This window comes from Lepisosteus platostomus, chromosome 14 (assembly GCF_059453375.1).
Source record: "Lepisosteus platostomus isolate fLepPlt1 chromosome 14, fLepPlt1.hap1, whole genome shotgun sequence".
NCBI lineage: Eukaryota > Metazoa > Chordata > Actinopteri > Semionotiformes > Lepisosteidae > Lepisosteus > Lepisosteus platostomus.
The window spans coordinates 32,965,460-32,988,488 of NC_142624.1; the positions used below are offsets into that span (position 1 = coordinate 32,965,460).

Below are 23,029 nucleotides of genomic sequence, written 5' to 3' on the forward strand. Positions count from 1 at the left end.
ACAAATTTGATTTGTGTATAATGTGTAAATAGCTGTTAGTGCACCCCTTATACATTTAAATGGAATATGTTTTGCGTGTCCAAAATGTCCATATATTAAAATACTTAACCAGGCAATCCTCTGTCTCCTAAAAATCTCCAGAAAGCACTTTTCACTACGCAAATATTATAATCTATCATTGTAATATAATTAAAAAATATAATCATGTGCATCTGCTATAGCAATTAATAAAATTGCAATTTGTTCCTACTTTTTTATATGTTTTTGTCTTATGAGTGAATCAGCTTTGGTTAATAAGTAAGATGATAGCTTCAATAATGTTTTTTTCATATTGTGTTGGCACACTAGTTATGTGCCTGAGGATTCATGAATTGTGTGTTGCTGATAAATTTATATTTTACACTGCGATCAGCCTTGAAATAAAGATTAATGCATAACTAATACCCTGTTAACACTCCTTAATAATGACCATCACATTTGGCGAGAAAGGTTGAGAATGAAGAAAATATTAATCTTGCAGTCTTACTGAGTGTTGATCATTATGAGGGCAGTGTGTAGTTGGACAGAAGTGGTTTGCTTAGGAGTTTCTAGCACTTTTTTCTACTAAATACCATTCTGATATTGAACTAATGAACTGTGATCCTGTGAAATTGCAAGGCAGAACTGAACGAGCCAAGGACTGTTTTAGAAATAGGTAAATAAAAAAAAGAAGGCAGATTAAAAATCAGTTACTGCATGCTTTTTGATTCCCCTTTGTGGATACATTGTACTGTATGTGTGAAATGCAAGGAACTCGAATTTGCATCAGGTTTTTAAATGTATTTCATTATAAGCTCATCAGAAAAACTTGCTGTAGAATGCTACATACTGTATACAGTGTTACATTCAAGCTGCATTTCAAAAGTGCTAATATAGATGTTTTAATTTAGCCAGCAATATCTGATGAAATTATAATGTGCATGATGAAATTATTTTAACTTTAGCATTGTTTTATGCAAGATGTTTTTACGATTTGTTGTATTTTTTCCTTGCACTAGAGCACACATACATAACGATTGCATTAATTCTGCAAATCTTTTCTGTAGATTTATATCTGCTAATTAATTATTTTCGGAGGTGTGGTGTTCACTTTAGTTGGATACTGTACTTTTAGTATGTCTAGTCTTATGGACAGAACACAAGGTTTTTGTTCTCAAACAATATGTGCTATGCACTATTATTATTTTCACGGTGACAAACACCGGTAGTTTTAGAGGCTATTAGACCATTACGTTTAAAGGTAGCTAGAAGGTAGCTTCTAGCTTGAAGTGGAAAACATATGATACCCCTTTATTTAGAAGGTCTCCTTATTTAGTAGATACGTAAAATTTATTAATCCATAAGAAATCTTGACAATATATTTTTTTCATTCCTGTTAAACCAAATGTTACAGGGAATTTAACAGGTGTGGAGAGGTTTGCTGAAAGTGAGCATCTTGTATTCCTAGTTAACCGAGTAGCTGTACCTCTCCGTCTAGGCCTGTGTCTTTCTCAAGTTGAAGACAATCAATTTCGAAATGTTCTTTTATGCAGATGTGTTTGCATCCCTGAAGGAAGCACAACGATGAACTGCCAAATGTGCCAAGACATAATATAGTCTCTTTCCCTGCCTGTGCTGCGTCATCCGTTTTGAATCCACCAGACATTCAAGTTGAATCCAGCGGAAACAAAAAGTCAGATCTGATGCATACGGCGGTTGGGCAGCCTTCTGAACTATTTCAAGGCATAATGTAGTGGGTCGTGGTGCACTGTGGCATTATGTGGGGGCCGAGGGTGGAGGCGGAGCCCTGGGACAAGGGCAACACCTCGCCTTTGTAGTCACAGCCTAGATGAGCCCCAGCTGGGCAGGTGCACTGGACACCTCCCACAGGACGAGCAGGGCCGCCCCCGGAAGGGGGAGTTTACACCGACAGTCCTGAAGGGGTTTGCACCCGCGTAAGGCGTTCTTTTTCTTTTTCCCTGTCCCATCATGTATCTTAAGGTGATCAGAGGCCCATTGCCAGAAAAAAGCAAGAGACTGTAATTCAGTGAGTTCGGAGTAAGAGCCTCTACCGCCTATTCAAACGGAATGTAACGTGGCACTCGCAGGGAACACACACGTACACAGGGATCCCAAAAACACTCACAGTACAAAAGGCTGTAATGTAAGTACAGGAATACAACCAATAAATCAGATTCACAGCCAATCTGCGAGCTGACAACAGAAATCATGCGCACGCTTACTTTGAAACCAACGATACACAACAAGATCAGCACAGCTGAGACCAATGACCACCCTGTCTGAGCGCATTATTTCAAGAACACCAGGACACTCCCAAACTCGTGCAAGTCCATTGCAGTCAATAGGCTCAAATCAGTCAATACACTGCATCGATGATTAGATATTTTTTCCAATATGGGCTTTCAAGAATGGATCAAACTCACTGATAACGTCGTGGACACCTTTGAAGTTCCCGTTGTCGGGGTGCCCGAATGTGTCGCTCCAGTGTCACTCAACAGGGATCCAGCCAGTTGAGCTAAAGGGAGATCTCCTCTAAGCCCCGGCGGCTGCGGTCCCTGCTATTCACAGGGAAGGGCGGTGACGTCACCGCGCTGGTAAGCCGGCTCGCACAACCTGCAATGTTGGCCGTGTGCGTTACACAACCATAGCCTTCCTATGGCTCTTGTTCAGCCAAGCATGTGGCGGCATTTTTCCAGTCACTATAGCCTACGGTCAGTCCAGACTGATTATCACAGCCCCCAAATAATTTACATGCGAAAGAAAACACTGCGCCTTTCGAAGGGGAATACAGCAGCCATTCTCTTGCCACACACTCGCCATTTCCGAGTTTTCTGTTGAAGAGGATTTTAGAGAAATACCTCTTTTGGTGTTTATGCTGTCTTTCCGATGCTGCAACATCCGCGTATGCTGGGTTCGAGCTGTAGGAAGCGGGGGCTGGCATTGCAGCCATTGCAACCACGGCAGCAGGTGCAACAGCCATTGCGGCGGCTCATTGGGTTTGTGGAGATGGTGGCGTTTCAGATGGCTCTGCCTCTGACCCATGTCCCTGTGATTCCGTTGCGGGAGCTGGCTCGTCCTCATGAGCTGCGTGGATGTAGACTGTGCCCAGGCTAGAGCTAGCTGCAGCTAACTTTTCAACCTTGGTTGTTGCAGCCAGGGCTGCAACGCTGAGCTGTAAACTCAGGATCGGGGTCCCGACTCGGCAAACTTGAAATAACCAGTCAATCTGGGGATCTTTTTAAGTAGATCCTGCTCACACTGCTCTTTTAACTGCCGTGCTTTTCGTTTTGCGCCCCACTCTCATATTTTCTATCGCACATTTTGAGGCTGGCTACCGTAAACTTGCAGCAGAGATCACCCGAAGAATCCGCCAAAATAAATTTGACCTGCGAACCCATTGCATCTAACCAATCATTGGTTCACAAATTATTCAACGTTCTTATGGACCAATGGGGGCCCACAGGTCTGTTTTAAAAAATACCCCGGCTAATCAGGGGCCCCTGATCAGGCCCTCAGGTCCATTTAAAAAATACTCTGGCCAATCCGGGGTACCTAGGTACAGCCTTTGCTAGCCTATTCATTAATCCGCCCCTGCGGGCAGATCTTTTTCATGCAGTGTTTTGTTTTTGCCTTTCGCGTTCTGCTCTAACAGACTGGACCCCATTACAAAGGGGTAAGCCCAGCCTGGAGGTCACAAGGCACAGTGGAACACTTTCTTTTTGCTTTTTGTATATTTTTTCACCTCTTTTTTTTTGCGTTATTTTTGGTCGCTGCTAACCTCACACCGGTGCTTCCGTGCCCTCACCCGGGGCGTCGAGTTTTTACTGGTGCTCGCCCCGGCACCTCCCACTCCGCACTGTCACAGCACGCATTGGGTACCGCTTTGACCTGTGATTTTGTGTATTATTACAGATAGATTTTCCTTTTCATTCACGAATATATAAATTTAGTCTGGTCAAAAATGTGCAGCATTCTTGGATGTTGTTTTGTTTTTCTGCCCAACAATTCAACACATCTCTGTAATAATATGCACAAGTGAGATGGAAGTGCTTAAGAAAGTACAGTACAAAGATCTGTGAACCATGTGTTACTGTGCAGCTGCGCTACTGTACAGCAATCTACTAATACAATGTAAAAAAAATGTTTACAGGTAATCTAATAACTGCATAGACGATTGCTAAGGGATAATTTATTAAATCTTATTCTTATAATTGTCATAACACAAACCTACAATGTTGAACTGTTTTATATGAACCAGAGAATTAGGAGAGGATTTATTCACTGCATACATGGTTAGGCAAAGATGTATATTTTCTCACGATGAGCACATCGGATCCACCTCAGTAAGAAGACAGACAGTAAGGACCAAACTCACTCTATGTTTAGCATAGACATTTTTTTTAGCATTATTACCATTAATATAGTTTTTATACAAAACCAAGTGAAGATCTGAGGAGCAGCCGTGGATGTAATCATCAGATGGCTAGAAAGGCAAACTCAACGTCACCCTTATTTGGGGTGTAAAAACGAAATAACCAGCATAGATTTAGCTGTTCTTCACTCACAGGTAACTGTAGGGGGAGCAGTAATTGGCCTGTCTGTCTCTTTCAGATGTGCGGACGAGCGATCGCTCCACTGAAGCTCGCACACAGAATTACGCACCTGAGGGCTGGCTTTGCTGAAGAAGGACGACTGCAGCTCTATGAGTTCCTTGACCTTCTGCTCCTGTAAGTTACTGTACCAAGTGTGTCACCTTTTTTGTCTCTCTGCTCCTGTCTTTTAACCTGGAGTACACGTAACCCCAGGCTTTGGGCTGAATGGGACACAAAAAGAATGTAGTCAAACTAATTGACTTTATGCTTTGTCTGCACACTTGAATCATTGTATGCATAATGCATATACAATATTGTATATAATTTAGGTTTCAAAGGAAATGCACGAGTCAGATGAGCAACTGGAAGCAAAATATACATCACAGAACATCATAATTTTCAATCTAAATATCAAATCCACATCCATAATTCTAACCATTCATGTGTATCAACAAGAAGGTAAGGTTCTAAACAGCAGGAGGCCATTCAAGCCATTGTGCCCATGTAGTTTCTTCTCATAAGTGTATAACTAATGTGCTAGCCATTACACTTGTATTATCAAATGTTCCTATGTTCATGTGGTTGTTAGTCGATACACTTCGCTGCTAGGGTTGATCATTTTGCTGTGTCTTGTCAACTGCCCCAAGGTAATTCATGATTGATAACAGTTGTGTCTTCTGTTACCAGTGATAATATGTGTACTCATAATGGTCCATTGTAAAGGAATGTTTTATTTTATTAACAGTATGGTGTAAGAAACAATAGTTTCCTTTTGTTTCGGTTCACAGTAACTATCTCTTTACTCACATGAGGAGAATGAGGAGAGCTGGGGTGCCTCTTTTGACCCTTCATCAAGCCAATCATCTTTTATCACACTGCATGCAAGTTCTACTTGACAGGAGCTAGAGCCTTTACTCACTATAGTGATCATTGATCATCATCACTCAACGCAAGCCTGCAGGCAACCCGGAAACCACAGGACTCAACTTACTGTTTTATTGCAACCTGAGAACCCATGCTGACTAATCCTAAGCTTACCCCTGGTAGTGCTTTGCCAATTGCACCCTCACTTGGAGAATCCCAGGTACAGTCAGATACTGGCTTGAATACGTCAAGTCTAGAGTTATAAGTCAAACTGCCCCCAGTGCACAACTTCATGTTGAAGCACTGCCTGAGCTACCTGATCTCTGTGTTAGGAGCTATATTGGATATCTATCAGCCATACTGTAAATATTTAGATCTTGGCTATAGATTTGTCAGTCCACTGTTTAAATGTTTTTTTGTGCAAGGAATGTTTGTATGATCCTTGAATTTTGTGCTTTGGTATTATTGTGCTGGAGGACACATTTGATCAGCAGATAACATGACCACTACAGCGTACAGAACTTCATTGGTCTATCAAGTCTATCACTGATGTACGTCTACCATGTCCTTTTCCATATTTTAAAATAAATCTGAATGTACAAGTTATAGGTTTATTCCATGCTGAAAAAAAGAAGAAAGAGAACACAACGTTTCGGCCATGGAGCCTTCTTCAGGTGTGAGCACACCTGAAGAAGGCTCCACGGCCGAAACGTTGTGTTCTCTTTCTTCATTTTTTCAGCATGGAATAAACCTATAACTTGTTCCTTTGCAGCCTACGCATGCTGACGCAGCTACCCACCTAAATCTGAATGTAGACTGCCAAAAGACAAAACCTAACTACTTAACGGAAGGCACTCTCTAAAATACTTTATTCTGCAGCAAAGACATAATTAAAACCCTTCTTGCAGTGTGTTATGTCCATATTCTCTCTGTGGACTATTGATCCTTTCCATAGAGAAAACAACATTCTGCCATTGTGTGGTAGAAGGTGCCATACAATAATAAATGGATATTTATCTACTATGATTGTATATCCCCAGTGTTTCAGGGTGGAGCCATTTACTGTATTTGAAGGGATTTTCTAAGGGGGTACAACCACAACCTGCATCCTAGGGTTTTAACCTACAACTCTTGTGATTTTACACACACATAAAGTTGTTTCATGGTCAATAATCCACTGTGGGCTTGATGAAATCCTAAAAGCCGTGGCTACCTTCAGCATATTCATGCCTGATTCTTTTTGCGCAAAGCTTTTTGGCAGTCTTGGAAACAGATTTACTTAGCTATTAAACTACTGAGAGATCATGATGTTGATCCTCTTGTTTTCAAGCACTCTTATACTCTTACCTTAAAATCATGCTATGCGATTTACTGTACATAGATTCCTGAAAGTAATCTTCAGATATAAAACCTGTCTCATATTATTGTGTGGTAGGTAAAACAACTTGTCTTTGGTTTTTAGTCAGTATTTTAGTGCATGTTTTGGTGTTTACAGAAGTGGTGTTGTAACATGGAAAAGCTTCTTTAAAGAACTCAGATCAGTTAGTTGGTATCAACCAAATAGGCTAGATAGGACAAATGTTCTCTACTCATTTGTAAACTTTCTAATATTAAAATAACTAGGGCTCATATACTGTGATGAAATTGTGCTTTTTAATTATACATATACAGTACATGCATACTTGAGGAGACAAAGATTAAGAATTTAGACTATTGTTTAGAATTTTTCAAATTTGAGTAGGTGTACTAAAAAATAAATAAAATACAACCTTGACTCTTTTTTGTATAGCTTGGAGGCATTCTAGCCTAGTGAGTGTGTCATCTTGATCTTGTGCTATTTCTGGATTTTTGGGAGAAGTGCACATTTGTGAAGAGGGTTCTAGAGTCCTAGGTTTACTTGACTGTGTATTCAGATTGGCATAGTTTGATTTTAGGTTGAGAATACATATGTGTTGTTGTAATAATAATCAGTATTTAAAAACACTGCTTGTTGATGTGATTAAAGAACGCAGAACAGGTTATAAGCTGTTGTCTCCGTTTCATCTGTTTTCTGAATAACTAAGAATGTCTTAGTTGACTTCTCACACCATCTGAATAAGCCGAAATGAAACTTCTGTTCTGAATTCTATTCTGTTCTTTTGTTCAGTCTCCCTGAGGTCAGAGTGCAATCCTGGACACACTTGCGCAGGAGAGCTCTCCCCTGCTGTCAGAATGATTCTGTGTACCAGATGGGTCACTGTAACCAGAGCATTGCCTCTGGTAAATGTTTATGACAATTACACTTCCATTACACTGCATGTACTTCTTTGCATTTTGAAAAGCTTTGTTTGAATTTCATGACAGGTAGAAAATCCCACTTTTTTGCCTGGAGCAATGCAGTAAAAAGCAAAATGTGATATAAATATTTATCTGTGGGACAGAAAATTAATTTCAATGGATACATTGTAGGAATGCTTGTCCTTGTTTCCAAAGCAGCAGAAATTTATACAGCTTTGGGTGGCCACCAGGAAGTAGGACAGAAGAGGTTGTTGCTAAAGTTCGTGAGTAGATAAAGACAGGGAGATTTTCAAACGTGAAACAAATTCCCCCAGCAAGAAAGTTTCTTCTAAAGATATGACAATTTCAAGCCATTTTTTAAAAAATGTATTTATTTATGATAACTAATTCAGTTTTACATATCCACAGGGATCATAATAGTCACCCTGTATAAAGCCAAAGGAAATTCGCTGACATTCGCCCACAGGAAGGGTAGCAAATGAAGTCCAAGGGTTTGACCAACATAGCATCATGCAGTCAGGCAACAATCACCACACGTTGAGTTCTGTAGTGACTACACACTCATGCCCAGAGCATCACTCCTGGAGCACCCAATTGGATTTTTTTTTCATTTTCTGATTTTGATGTCTACTTAAAGAATATTACTAGACGTGTGCCTCACCTGTGAAAGCACTGTTGTTAGCGTTATGACCAAGAGAGACTAGTGTAGTGTTTCATCTCTTAAAGGAATAGTTCTACTTTTAAGCTTTTTCTCTTTTGTGCTGTAATATGGTTTTGGCATGTACAAGTCAGCAGAGGATGATTGAAGTTTGAAGTATAGGGCACTACCTGTGTTTTATTCCCAGGGCTGGAACAGAAATACTGTAATCCAGGGATGGAGGCTCTGTAGCATGTGGCTGGTGCTTCCCTCGGCATATGATGTATTCTTAACAGCTCTGTTAATGAGCTCACTCTTTAGATGACTGCTAGGATAGAGGTGTCTGAGCAGCTTGAGTAAATACTGATGCTCTTTTATTCACACAACAGCTGTGCATCCCACGATACACTGCTAGTTCAGATGCATCTTTTTAACATTGATAAGAACATAAGACCAGAAAGGTTTCAAACGAGAGGGGGACATTCGGCCCATGTAGCGGGTTTGATTGTTAGCAGCTAATTTATCAGAGCATCTCAACCGGCTGCTTCTTTAAAGGAGCTAAAGTATTGACTTCAACAACATATGTCTTTTGATTTTAATTCTACACCTTTAATTATGCATCCCAACATTCAGATCAACATTTTATTTTTCCAATATTGTTTAGGAGACACATGGATGTCAACGTAAACATTTTAAGTTCTTTTAATAACTAACCTTTTGAAGTTCAGCATTTCACATCTTATATATAATTTGTGCTGCTTGTATGTAAATCATCTGTAATTGTCTACATTAAATGTCATCAGCCAAGTTTTTGCCAAGTGTTGAATTTTGTTAAGGTTTTTGGGATTTCCATGGCTGCCTTTACAATGTGTTCTAATCTCATAATTTTGTAGTTTCTACAAACCAGAGTAGTTTACTAACTATACCAGCATATTAATCATTAATAATAAAGAACAGTGGTCCTATAACACATCCCTGTGGAACTCTGCTATTACCTGATCCCAGTTTGAGATTTTACCCCTTATATGTATTCTTTGTCTATTTTGTATTAACCAGCTCTTAATCCAAAGACATGCACTACTTTTTAAATACCTACTGCCTGCCATTTTAAGCATTAATTACAAGTAAATTTAAAAATAACTATTATCATATTATTTTTATGCGTATCATTCTGCTTCTTGTTCATAGTGCTCTAACAAGTTAGTTAAGGGGGTCAGCCTTTTCTAAATCCATGTTGTGACTATCTCTTTCCCATTTCCTTACACGTGACCCTCTACTTCACTTTGAAATTGTTTCCATAGACTTACATGCAATATAAAATGATTTATTGGACTTAAATTGGTTTTTAAGCTTGAAATATTTAAGCTTGAATTAATTATAGGGTTCTATTTAGGAATAGGGTTTAGATTATAGTTTGGAGTTAAAGTTTTGGCATAGTTAAGACTTATATTTGAGGCCTGGGTGAAATATAATTCAGATTTTCCTAGTTAAAATGTGGTCCACCATTTCCAGTTTACAGTATTTGCATACTGCATTCAGAAATGCCTTTGTGAGGCATATTGGTGGAAACAAGAATCACAAAGCTTTCACTGGGATCCCACTGTTTGCACATTTTGGGATTGACCACAGATGTGGCTGTTCAGTAACTTTGCAAACCTTCAAAATGTTACAGAAATTTGAAGGAACAATCATGGCACCATTTAGGTGTTCTGGTGTTGGAATCTCAAAGGATCATTTAGTCAAAGGAAGAAGCAGAAAAGGGAAGCTGCAAAAACCCAACTGAGTTTTTAAAATGTTTTTCCATTTAAAATGTTTCACCAACATGTTAGCAGCAAGGTATAGAGTAGGTAAAATGTTCAAACATACTGTATAAGAATAACAGTTCTGAATGGCTTTCGAGAACAGTTTTGTTGTTGAGTGTAGGAGTCTTCTTGTGTTAGTACAAGCATTTCATTTCAACTTTCCATTCCAATATGAGACTTTTTGTTAAGAAACCAGTGTGGTGTTTGGAATTAATTTCTTTTTGTCATTCCTGATTCTAGAGAAGCAGGACACATTACTCTAAGGACTCAGAACCACAAAATCCTTACAGACACTCCTTTTTCTTTCACTTCTCTTATTTATTAAACTGTTTGACCCTAAACAAAGCTTTTTTTTTTCTTCTGAGGCATATAAATGTGCACATTGCAGCTGGGTAATGTTTCATTCATGCACGCACCGGGCTGAATCTACACACAGCTCTTGAGAGACACTGGAGCACATAGAGAAGTCAGCCGGTGTTCGGCTTTATTGGTTTCTGTCACAAATGGAAAAATTATGCAGGTGTTCATCTTGGTGGAGGGAAATCTAATCTCCTAACAGAAATATCCACTTATCCAATGGCCTCTTTAAGGGCGTGCATCGTAATGCAATCCTATAAAAGAAATAATCCAAATCTAAGCTGTGCTACTTATTTACGTACTGTAGCAAGCTGTGCATTTACTAATATCATTATATATGTATTGTTTTTAGCAGCCCAGCATGATGAGTTGACTGATGTTGTTTTTCTTTTTCATTTATTGTTTTATTGCTCCTTTTTAGTGTGTTATACTAAATTATCCAGTTATTTTTCCTGTTTTGAAAATAAGCCGTCCACTTTCCTTAGGTGAGTGTATATTCAGTCCCAGCCCATGAATAAAGGAATGTCTTAGTCTTTACGACTCTTGGAATGTCACATGGTGATACTAAAACCACAACTTGGCACTTGGTTAATCTAGTGAAATATATATAATTATGTTCTCTGTCTATCACTTTTTCTTATGAAAGGCATATGTTTTTGTTAAAAAAAACAGTTATGAAACAGTGAAGATAAAGATCAAACATGTCAAAATCTTAAGATATACAAGAAAACATATTAGTAGTTTTGCTCAAAGTATGCTCAAAGTTTTGCTCAAAGTATGTTACACTGTTTAATCTCTTAAAGGGTACTCTTTCAAATTGTGATTGAAGTGTTTTGATTTTTATTTGTTATTGTCTTGCTCAATCTGTTATTAAATCTGACATTGAACAGTTTGTAATGTTAACTCTGAGAGATATTTTAGTAGGACTTAGAGGTAAGAAGAAAAAGTCTCTAACAGTTGCCATAATTTTGGAAGCCAGATTGCTATCCATGAGATGTATGAGCTAATGAACGGTATAGCTGCTGCTCCTGGTTATAATGATCACAGACAAGCTATTTTATTGGGAAGTCTTTTGCATGTCACTGCATCAAATCGAAAAATCTGCTCTAGCAGATAGATTAAGTTCTCCATTAATAAATAAAAAAGTTATGTTTTTAGATAACTTGTCTGTATACATTTATGCTGAAAAATGCAATTATCTGTTGTCTGGTTTGTAATAATGTTACCATAATGGAATCAATAAAAACAATTTGGAAATCAATTTTAAATAACAGTTACAGGAAATGTGTGAAGTAAGGGGGTGGTACACTTAGAGAAGGTCCTTACACTCCTAAACCAATCTTAAACCAATCTTTTTTTTCCACTCCCAACTCCCAATTGTTATTTGAAACTAATGAGCTTTTAATCTTTTGTCTTGTGATGTGGAAAAATCTCTTCTACTGATGAACATTTCAGAAGTTCTGAGTGGTCTAGTTTTGATTCCATTAAAATCTACCACCATGTTTTGAGGACTCTTTCATATTTTATAACTCTGCAGGTTTTGAGAAGTTATCAAAACATTTGGTGTACACTGTATGTGTTATTGAATCATCAAGCAACAGAGTTGCTGTTTTGGAAAATAACATTCCCACCTTGAATAATTTCACTGCCTCAATAAAACTCACGGTTGTCCTTGTTTTTTAATCTTACCACTTGTAAAGCCTGAAAATGAAATTTCAGTTAGGAATTTGGTTGCAATTGTTACATTGCAAGAAGTACTGGAAAAATACAAAAATATGTTAATTTATCAAATCAGCCAGTGCCTTTGCTGAGATGAAAACTGGTGATTAATACCTGTGTGCACAAAACTATCAGCTGTTCACTATTAAAAAATTGAACAATATTACTGATTTTATTGAAAGCATCATTTCAGTTTCAAGTATATTTAATAGCTGATTGTTTATTGCATATTTACTGGAGATGGGCTTGAAGTCTTGATTTTCATTTCAGCCAAAGTGTAATTTTTTACAAATTGACATCTTTCAACTGAAGGGCGGTTTCCAAATGCCAAGAATACAGAGATCTAAAGTTTCCTTACCTTCAGCTAGTGTTTATAACCATTTTCAGCATAATTAAGCTGTGGTTTGCCATGCTTTCGCCGCAGTGGTCTAAATATCCATAGTCTGCACTATGATTCTAGTTGCTTTGCATAACTTGCGTCGAGTTGATTGTTACTTTGACTGATTTTATGATTCAGAACCTACTGTAGTTGTCACCTCTTCCCCCAGTGGGCAAGGTCAGATGGACTTGATGACTTGTTACATGGTGTTTCCCTGGTTAGGGCACTGAAAACATTTTCACTTGTGCCTCTGTGTCTTGAGGCTCCACAGTTCAGGGTAAGGTAGATTTTGTTTTTAACAACAAGACAATGCCTTGCAAAAATTATATTGTCCAAAATCCTTGTTATGATGGTAAATATGTCCAAAAAATATAAATCTACAGTTTATGAATACACAACTGAAGCCCCCATGGGTCTAATTTACTACATTAGGATCATATGGAAAAGAAATTACAATAACCTGCAGCTCTCGGAGATCAGAACCCGCTTAATAAATTATATAATTTCATACTTAATTGATCAATAGCTTACAAGCATTCTTAATCTTTAAAAAAGAAGTGATTTATGGGGATTTGTAAGACTAACTGGAGTGGGACTTGTTCAGGAACAAGGTTCTGTGCAGAGCCAGGAAGGAATAAAAAGACGAACAAAATGTTACGCTATACAGTATAGTCAAAAGTGCAGAATTTAAATCTGTCAATAGATGTTATGTTAAATTTTCACATTACACTAGTGAGGTAATTTACTGGCGAATTTAAATACTTTATACAAACTTGGTCCAAGCATTAAAGGATTTCCCTTCTGTGACAGCTTAAAAGAACAGATTTTTTTAGTCTTCAACAGAGAAGTCTATGAGGGGACTTGATTCAAGCATTCCACGTTCTCGAGGGCATTGGCAAAGTGTACTTTCTTAGAGCTCTTTCAGAATACCAGAAGGTGGTAATACCATTTTGTTCCTCTTGAACCTTTGCATTCTTGTTGTCATAATAGAACCATCAGAAACATCAGCAAAAAGAACTAACAAATCATGTGTACAGCTGCTGTTTTTTTGAAAACCTGTTAGTATCTCATAATAGAACGTTACTAATGCCCTTCCTGTACATTATAAGATAAAAGGGTTATTCTGCAGAGGCAGAAATACATTAAAATAATTTGGTAGATTGAAATGTCATTTAAAAAAGATCATTTTTTTGCTATATTAATAAATAAAAAGCTTCCAACTTAAAATTGAAAATCAAAGCTGGTGAACTAAAAAAATATGTGGCTTTCTCATTATGACCAGATATTTTTAATGACATTTTAAGTATGAATACACACATGCTCAGAACTATTCAGTGCAATTCAAAGAGAAAATAATTCTAAAAATATATTTGGGTTTTGATTGCTTTCCTTTGATGAAACTTCATTTCTCGAGAGAATATTCACTTGAATGGAGATGAATTGAAGCTTCAGGTTTTTTTGTCTGTATTTGACAGAATGGTTATTTTTGTTATCCCAGTGTTCTGATGATGTCATGCTCTGTTAAAGGACTCTCTCGTGGTGCTTTGCCTTATTGTCTGCTGAAGTCCGTGACTGGTTGGATCCAGAGAGTTTTCCCTGTGTTGCTGTACAAACAGCCACATGTTTTATTCATTTCTGTGTAATATTTCTGACATCACTGTGTGAACTTACATTCCGTGATCTCTTCACCCGAACTGTTCAAGAGGTTGTGATATCAGCTGTTCCCACTTCAACAGGCAGGTGGGGCTGGGTCACAGAAGCAGTGCTGTTTCCTGATTGTGAGAAGCAACGCCTTGACAAAATGGCACTTTGTGACAAAGCCAAGATATATATTCGAGAAATTTGTTTTTTTTTAATAATGTAACTATAGAAGGCACACTGTACCTACAAAAACAGAAACAGAATGGATGCAGTAGCTTACAGTTGTAGTGATGTTTTACAGGTGAGCCTGCAAAGCACTATCACAAAACTTATTCTGCCACTTCTCTGTGTCCTTCAGACTTTTTGTTGCCTTATCTCTCAACACCTAGTATTCTTCTAAGATCTGTAAACAAGCTCTCAGGACAGCTCTCAGGAAGAGTCGCATCTTCTTCGAAATGCTTGTTTCTTATTACCAAGTATGCAACAGTCCAAGTCTATACCATTGATGCATGTGAATAAGGAAGGCTTTCTGATAACCCTGCACAGTACTGGTCACAGTCTATCAGGGTTGTGCCAGTCTTGAGAAGACCTCTGTTTAACACCTAATTTCCACTGCCAGTGTGGCTGGGCTGGGGCCCCACCTATTGGGTTAATGATGGCCATACCAAGTCAATAAACAAATATATTGCCACAGTCAGTCTTTGATCTTTTGCCCAGGTTTATGGGATTGTGTTGTGGACCCTGTCTAAAGATACCCATAGTAACACTGTTCAGAAAAATAACTGTCCCATCATAGTACAAATGTGGTGGAAAAAATAACATTTGTCTTTTGATTTTGTATTGATAGCTTTGTATCCGAGTAACTGCATCATTGTGGTTAGATTTCATACATAAAAAAGTTCTATTGACCCTGAATCCAAACTAGCCACCTGTTAATACACGTTCAGGCTTCTATATGACTGTCTTCTTTCAAGAAATGGCAAGAAGCCTTGGATCAATTAGCTATTAACTTCCAAAAGGGCTAGATGAGCCGAATTACCTCTTCTTCCATTCCTACAGTATGTTCTGAAGAGCCGTAACTCCACATTGTCCTCAACAGCATTTTCTAAAGCTAATATTCTGAACCACAAACAAAGCAAACTGAAATTGAATCATTACAACAGTGTGGAGTAGTGATTGATGACTAGGTAAGCACAGCAATAGCGTCTTTGAGCAAGGCACTGTACTTCAGTGAAAAAAAACATTTGGATAAAAGCATCATCTAAGACTAATGAATACTACTCTCTGCTTTGCAAGAGAGCAGTGGTGATCTTGTGCACCGTAGCAAAACGTTTTTACTTCACTTTAAGCTGGGTTTTTGCTTGGCTGCTTAACATCTTAAAGGTCAAATTCATAAACAATTTGGTTGTTCCTGTGTTGACTTGCTCCTCCCTGATCATGTACCTACTATGATACTGGGCCAGGTCAGAACATAGTAAAGTGTTTCCAATAACACAGAACAGGAGTGTAGCCGACCATGTAAGGGGCATAGAAGGAACTCTTGCGATTAGGCACAGGAGTGATCACAGTCTAGTGAAAGGGTCCTCCAGAACTAGACCATCAAAGATTCTAGGATTCTAGCACCACAAGCTTGTTCATTGCTTGCTTATCTAATTGTTAACTAATTTACCGTGAGTGAAAACATGGACTGTGGGATCCAGGAAGAACTTGCAGACTTGAAAGGTACAGAGAGAGAGAAATGGCTGGTGAGATGTTCGAAGCAAAGCATGGCACCAGTGGGTGTTCATTTTTGCAAACTAATTATAATTAAACACATAAATAACCACAAAAAACAGAATAAAAATAATTTCCAGAAGCACAGAGAAAACCGCTGCTGTGAATTAATGATTCACTGAATTAATTCCGCAGCTTTGTCTCTTTTGATGTTGCAATAAAAAGACCTAATTGAATTAACTTTCGAGCTTGAAGCATAATGTCATTCATTTGTCTATTACACAATAAGTACAGTTTGATGGTAATTTAGCTTTATTTACCTATTACCATGACCAATGTCTTTCATACTGAAGCAATTAGCTTCTGATATCAGTCTCACTTCTTCGTATGATTTAATCTTAACTACAGGGTGCAGTGTATGCATGCCACTTCACAATTTCTGCTTTATTGTCATAAATTCATTTCCACTTCCTGGGACTTCTCTGGAGTGTTTGAGTGAAGTGTAAATTGTCTCAGGTCTGCCCACATACTGCACAATCACACCCAATCTGCTAAGATGATTGTTTGGCCATGGTAAAGCATCTTGTTTCAGCTTTTTACTTCACTCAGATTATTTTACTTTTTTAAACTTTTTTTCATGTATATTTAAGTTATATGAACAGCATTGGATTTTATTTTTTAATACAATTTAGAGTCTACAACGTTCTCATTTACTTGAGGTCTGTCTCATGTCTGTGTGTTTAGAGTAAAATAGGATATATTAGAACCTCGCTGCTGTATTTATGTCTTATTTATAAAAGAGTACTGTATAAATACTTTTCTGCATCAAATACTACAATATCCAGTTATTTTGGTTTTCTAATTCACAGTGAGGTCATTTACTGTTTTTAAAACTTCATGCTAATCTCTGAAAATCCAAACACATATAATTCTGTGATGCTGGAGTTTTTCATTTTAAAAAGCTAATTAATACATCTGAATAGGTGAAGTAAATCAGTTTCAGTTTCAGATGGAACTTGTGTGTGTTCTCTTTCATTAAATTTGCAACTTGCTCTTAATTCACCTGAGATTGTAGTTATTAGTAATATGAATTTAGTGGACACATTGCCGCTTTTTGCCGATTTCAGTGGTGCATCCTTCCAAGCCTAGTATATTTATCTTACAGGATCTGTCCTCTCAAGAAATGGATAGATTTTGTCCTACGTGCATAACTACTACAAATGAACCCACTGGGACAATATGTCTGTGCATATAAATGTATATACATTGCGCTATGCAATATTGCATATTGCAATATTTCAGATTTTCTGTGAACTGTGTTCAGAAATGGGGTCTGTAAGATTTGTGGAGTTTTCATTGTTGGCAGCACTTGAATTCCACAGACAGGTGCACTACACCTGAATGCCTGATGAGTGTACAGCAGAGTTTGGTGCGCAGTGTGCACTCCCCCTTCACTCTTATTGCATTACGAGGTGTTAAGATACACAGAAAGGGTTTTGGTTTAAATCTGAAGGGAAGTCTTTTTGTAAGTATTTTGTTTCAGAAAAGGATTTCATGAAAAGGCTCTCTTTATTATTCCGTGAAAGGCTTTTATTTATCCCCTTTTTTCATTTTAAGGTTGATTATTGTGTGTTCCGATGGCCTGTGCAACCCCCTTGCTTGAGTTTCACAAAGGAACTTTGATCCCTCCGGTTTGATTAGAACGCCTCCATCATCAAAACATTCCCACAGCTGTGGATCTCCGCTGTTTGTTAGTTTATTTCTTTAAACAGAGAGAAATGTTGACCTTTAATGAGGCAAACAACTTGACAGAATTCAGTTACATAAAAAAAGACATGTGTGCTGATATGGAATTGAAAAAAGAAGACATTTGTGTTCCTACATTCAGTAGAAAGTTCCCCACTGCTTTTCCATCTGCACTGGCAGTTCTGATCGGGACATCTGGTATCAAAGCTACCCTCAAATCCAGGCGTTCGGCTCAACAATGGGATCAAAGGATCTATTGCTATTATCGTGTATGTTGTAGCTGCATCTTTCTTTACTGTTTCTTCTGCTTCTCCTTTTCTGTTGTCTCTTCTTCTTCGCCTCACCCTCTCTCTCCTAGTTATTTGTTTGGTGGTTGTGATTTTCTATTCTCCTGCTTCTCACGGCTTGTTCTTGGCATTTTATTGCTGAACATGTTCTTGCTCTTTAACTTCCATTCCTGCTTTTCTTGTCCTGATTCCTTCACTTCTCCCATCCTCCTCCCCTTTCCGTTCTTGTGTTGCTCATCTCTGTTTGCTTACCACCATTCAGTCATCTTCACGCCCTCGTTCTTCATCTCTTTGTTTAATTTCTAAGTGTATTTGGCTGGCACTTTTATCTACAGCAACTTACATTTGTAGGTGTTAAGACAGTTTGGCATTTTGAATCCGAGGGGAGCTCAGGGTCACGACAGCAGGGCCTCAACCCACATCTGAACCCTCAGACCTACATGGCCAATTCTCTCTCTCTCATTCTCATTCTCATTCTCATTCTCCCCATCTTCTTGCTCTTACCCCCCACTCCCACACCTGCTTGTTCTTCCCAAGGTTGGTAGGATCATTCTTATCCTTCTCAGTCACTTCTTCCTTGTCTCTGTAGTGGCACTAATAGCAATAGCTTCAGAAAACCTGTTTTTCTGACTTAATTTTCTGTTAAAGTGGTTATGTTGTAAAAATATTGATATTTCACGGCCCTGTTCTCCTTTTCCTTCTTAACACGGTTCCACCTCTTTTCCTCCTTTCTCCTTTTCCTCCTTCCTTTCTTCCTCCTCTACTTGTCAGCATCACTGAGTTTCTGTGTATTGCAGCTGTGAGCCCCGGGATAATGTTCTCATCCAGGACAGCTGGGCTGGGTCGACGGAGATGATGAAAGGAAACACGTACAAGGTGAGGACAGATCCTCCTGCAGTGTATCTTCAGTCTAGGGAGATCTGAAGAAATGAAAAGAAAGCATGTTTGCTTCCATCTAGTCTGTCAGAATACAAGAAGACCAAATTAGATCAAACAAGGTCAATTAGATATAGAATAGAACTTCATTTCCTTACCTTTTCCACACTGTAACATCTACAGTGTACCATGCACATACCTGTTCGACTAAAGTCTGTGAGAAAGAATAATGTAAATTCCTGCATACGGTATGCTGAAAATTGGTTTCATTAATACGCCATCAACACTGCTTTCCCAAACCAATGCAGGTAAATAACATGTTGTCTGTCTAAGGCTGGTTTAAACCAAATTTATTCTCAGCTAATGTTTCTTGCCTTCCTACCCATCTGCTGGTCCCAACGGTTCCATTTCACTGTGTGTTGAAATTAATAATGCTGAAATGTACTATACTGTAATGACCACAGGTTTAAGTTGCTTAACAGTTATAATCTATCTAGTCATATTATTGCTGTAAATTTGAGCTTGCTAAGAGGTCAGTAACCTGCATGACCTTCACATGTGTGAGAGAAATATCAGGAGCCAGTGATGTGTGGTCAATGTGTAAGAGAGACGTTGAATGGTGTTGCAGTCGGTGTGTATGATGTGTATGAGGTGTGTATGATGCCTTTTTTAGTGTCTGTTCTCAAACTGTGTTGAATGTCTCTCTACTGATTGGATGGAAATAAAATTCATCTCCCAGTCTTCTCGTTTCAGCTGGATAATGACTCTTCCCTCCTGGGGCCTGAGGACCATAGAGTGGGTCAGCATCTGAACCAGTGCTTCTTGAAGGAAGAGTGGGATTATGGGATAATTTCCACAGAGAGTCGCAAACTGACAGAACCTTCATTGCTGCCCTCTTTCTGGCTGCAGCAGGAGCCTTTGGTAATGTAACCTCTAAATGTTGCCTCTTTAAATAATTATATGTCTTAACTGAGGAGCATAATCATCAAATGAGCCTTCTGTGTAATATGTTTATTTTCTTTTCATCATTTATAAAATATGGTACGAACATGCACATGTACGAACATGTGTAGCTTGGTCAGTAGGGCACATGGCTATCAATTGTGATATTGTCTGTTCAAGACCTGTGCAAATAGGCAAATTTGATAAGTTGTCTCTCCCTACTTTCTAGCTAATCACTGTGATGGGATAGGATAGGATTCTATTTCTTTACTGAACAGATGATAAGTACATACATTAGATGATAAGAGTATACAGAGTATACTCTGGTATACTGTACAAAAGTAAGTTGTGGATCTTCAGAAAAAATAAAGACTTAAGAATACTTATTTTGGTAATAACATGGTACTGTTTTTTATTTTATTTGTATATTTCTTAGTTGCAAATGTTACTGTCAAAGAGTATTATGCTACCCATATATACTGTATATATATAGTTTCAGTAATAATGATGGTTGTATGTGAAACTGTCACCACCAAATACACAAAAAATGTGTATTCATGTATAGCAGTGCTGCTCGAATAACTGTTCTGTCTCTTGATGTGAAAGAAGTGTTGATATTCACAGCAAATTCATCAGAGAACTGAATTAGTCTCAGAGTACCATCAGAAACTACTTTAACATATTGGAATAATGTGGACTGAAATTTTTACAGTGCAATTACAAAAGAAGCTCCTGTGATTCACTGTAAAGACATCACCCACATGGATTCATCAAAGAGACAGAAAAGAAATAATCAAAATGATGAATTATCGACATGCATTTCTTTGTCTTGTCTTTTCATTTTAGTATTGAATTTTACACTGTATGAGGATTTAACTACTTGTAACTCTTTATTTGATCATTTTTCAGTTTCAATTTTGGATCGATTGTGGCTTTATTTCATGCATAGCATAGGGAGTGTGTATAAATGCTCTTCAACAGTGCTTCCCTGAAGAGCATAAGGTAGCAAACAATTGTACTGCTGGAGGCTAGCAGATCTATTGAAATGTTGATGCTAAACATGTATTAGATGTTTGTATTCCAGTTCTATTACCCTTTCCCTGTGAAAAAGATCTACAAAGAGACATGTGGCATGACTATTAGTTTTTGCCATTAATAGTCATTGCCATTGTACATTGATTTGAAAACACTTGATCCCACTCCAATGGATAAACATACTCGTCAACTACCTTTTCTAGAACTAAGGATTCCTCGATGTTGTTAGCAACAACAGCGGTAGTAAAAATTATATCAACTATAGCATCTTGAGTGGCCTCTCACCATGCCTAGGGACTGCATCTACACTGAGTTTTCAGTCTTGTAATAAGAATTAGAGGGACAGTCAAGCTAAACACTTTCCTCTGTGGGTGATAATGCAACTCTTTGCTCAGGTGCACAGTGTCCCTGGTCAACTCTCTGCACAAGCTGAGTCTGCGAAATGGCACACTGCTTCCTTGTTCCTTGTGACTAGCTGGCTAATTGATCATGAAATCTGCTGACTTTCTGTAAAGCCTCCTAATGATGTGGTGAGAAGATGGCTGTAGAGTGTGTCTGCAGGTTTGTGAATGGGGACATGGCCTTAATAAGTGCACTGAACATCATGTGTGATATTTCCTCTAGGAAGGCAGTGTGGCAGCAGTGCTTTGCTTAACTGTATCTACAGTATGTTATTGTTGAATTGTTTAATTAAGTTAGCAATGTCACTGGCATGCACAGGGACTTTTGTCAGAGGACAGTTCTGTTCAGTTTATTCGTCATGCACAGTGCTTATACAGTAGGACAGTAAATGTAGTAGGTGCTCTGAGCTGTCATAACTCAATGGAACATTTTCTAAGTTCCTGACATTCAGAGTCCTTAAGCTTTGAAATAAAGACAATGAATTCCCTAAGGGAAGAAGTCACAAAAAAGAGTTGCCTCTTTTCAGTTATTAACATATGGCCTTATATTCAAAATACATAAGCACATAAAACATATTGCTTCCTGTGGGTATTCATGCACCTGTACTCAGTATAGGGTTTTCTCGTGCATACATTACAGTTCAAAATTGAATGAATAACTGGATCTCCTTAAAGCATTTAATGTTTCATATGTACAATCAGGTTGTAGTTGCCTCATGTTTAACATAACATACTGTATGCTATGCATTTACTTTGCATTTTCTTGGGTTTCCATAGTTGGAGTCATAATTTACCATACTTTCCCTGTGCTTTACTGTAGTGTTCTTTTACTTTGCTTTTACTATGGTGTGCTACAGCAAACTGGTACAGTATATCTGGCATAGCACCAGCACTTTAGAACTACAACTGAGAATGCCTTTGTTCCCAGCATAGCAGATGGACCGTGAATTGTGCTACAAACATGTAGTAATGAATTTATCCAATTAGGAATCTATGTGTCCTGGCAGTTCTCAGTAGACCTGGGAAATGGAGGCTCCCAATCTTAGTGTTCATGCTATACAAGAAGCTTTACATAGAATTTCAATTTATTTAATGTTCTGACTGAGGCTTCCATTAGTATAGTACAGGGACTTGAGTAGCTAGTGCTCTTTATACTATCCCTGAGCTGAAAATAGGCATGTGCAACAGAGCAGCTACAATAGCAGAAAACCAGGTCCTGAACAGGTGTGAATGTTAAATGGCTGGATCCTTTCATTGGAATGTATGGGACTCCCAGGGCCCAATTTTTAAATGCGGTGTGCAATTAGTATGGGTAACAACTTCATCAAACAATTGAAAAAAAAGAGGATATCCTGCACATTTTATAAAGGTGTAGCTTTTCTTAAAATACAGTATATACACTACGAAGTTACTATGTCTGTTAAACCAGGCCAGGGAATAGTCTAATGCCTTGGACTCTGCATAGCTCTTTAATTTTGACCCTTTCTTAGTAAATTATTTGACACCTGTAGTGTGGTCTGGTAGCTTTTTTTTTTTTTTCAAAAAATGATGAATAGTTTCTGTAATTGGTAGAGTTTAACAGGCAGCCTTCATCTATTCTCTCTTCCACTCTAAACTCGAATATTCCACAGACTGTTCCAGGATAAGGTGTTATTGTCTGTGATTTAACTGTCCTTGCCCATTCTGAAGAGCAAACACTCACTTTATGTTGTTTGTTGAGTA

General features: G+C 38.1%; 1 protein-coding gene across 1 annotated transcript in view; it reads left to right on the forward strand.

Moving 5' to 3' along the window:
• LOC148649288 (uncharacterized) overlaps positions 1-23,029 on the forward strand; it is an 80,722-nt gene that overhangs the window by 29,525 nt on the left and 28,168 nt on the right. The window contains exons 6-8 of the mRNA XM_088605757.1: positions 4,651-4,766; positions 18,851-18,929; positions 19,683-19,850. Of these exons, the coding sequence (XP_088461883.1) occupies positions 4,651-4,766; positions 18,851-18,929; positions 19,683-19,850 (363 nt within the window). The remainder of the gene's footprint in view (positions 1-4,650; positions 4,767-18,850; positions 18,930-19,682; positions 19,851-23,029) is intronic.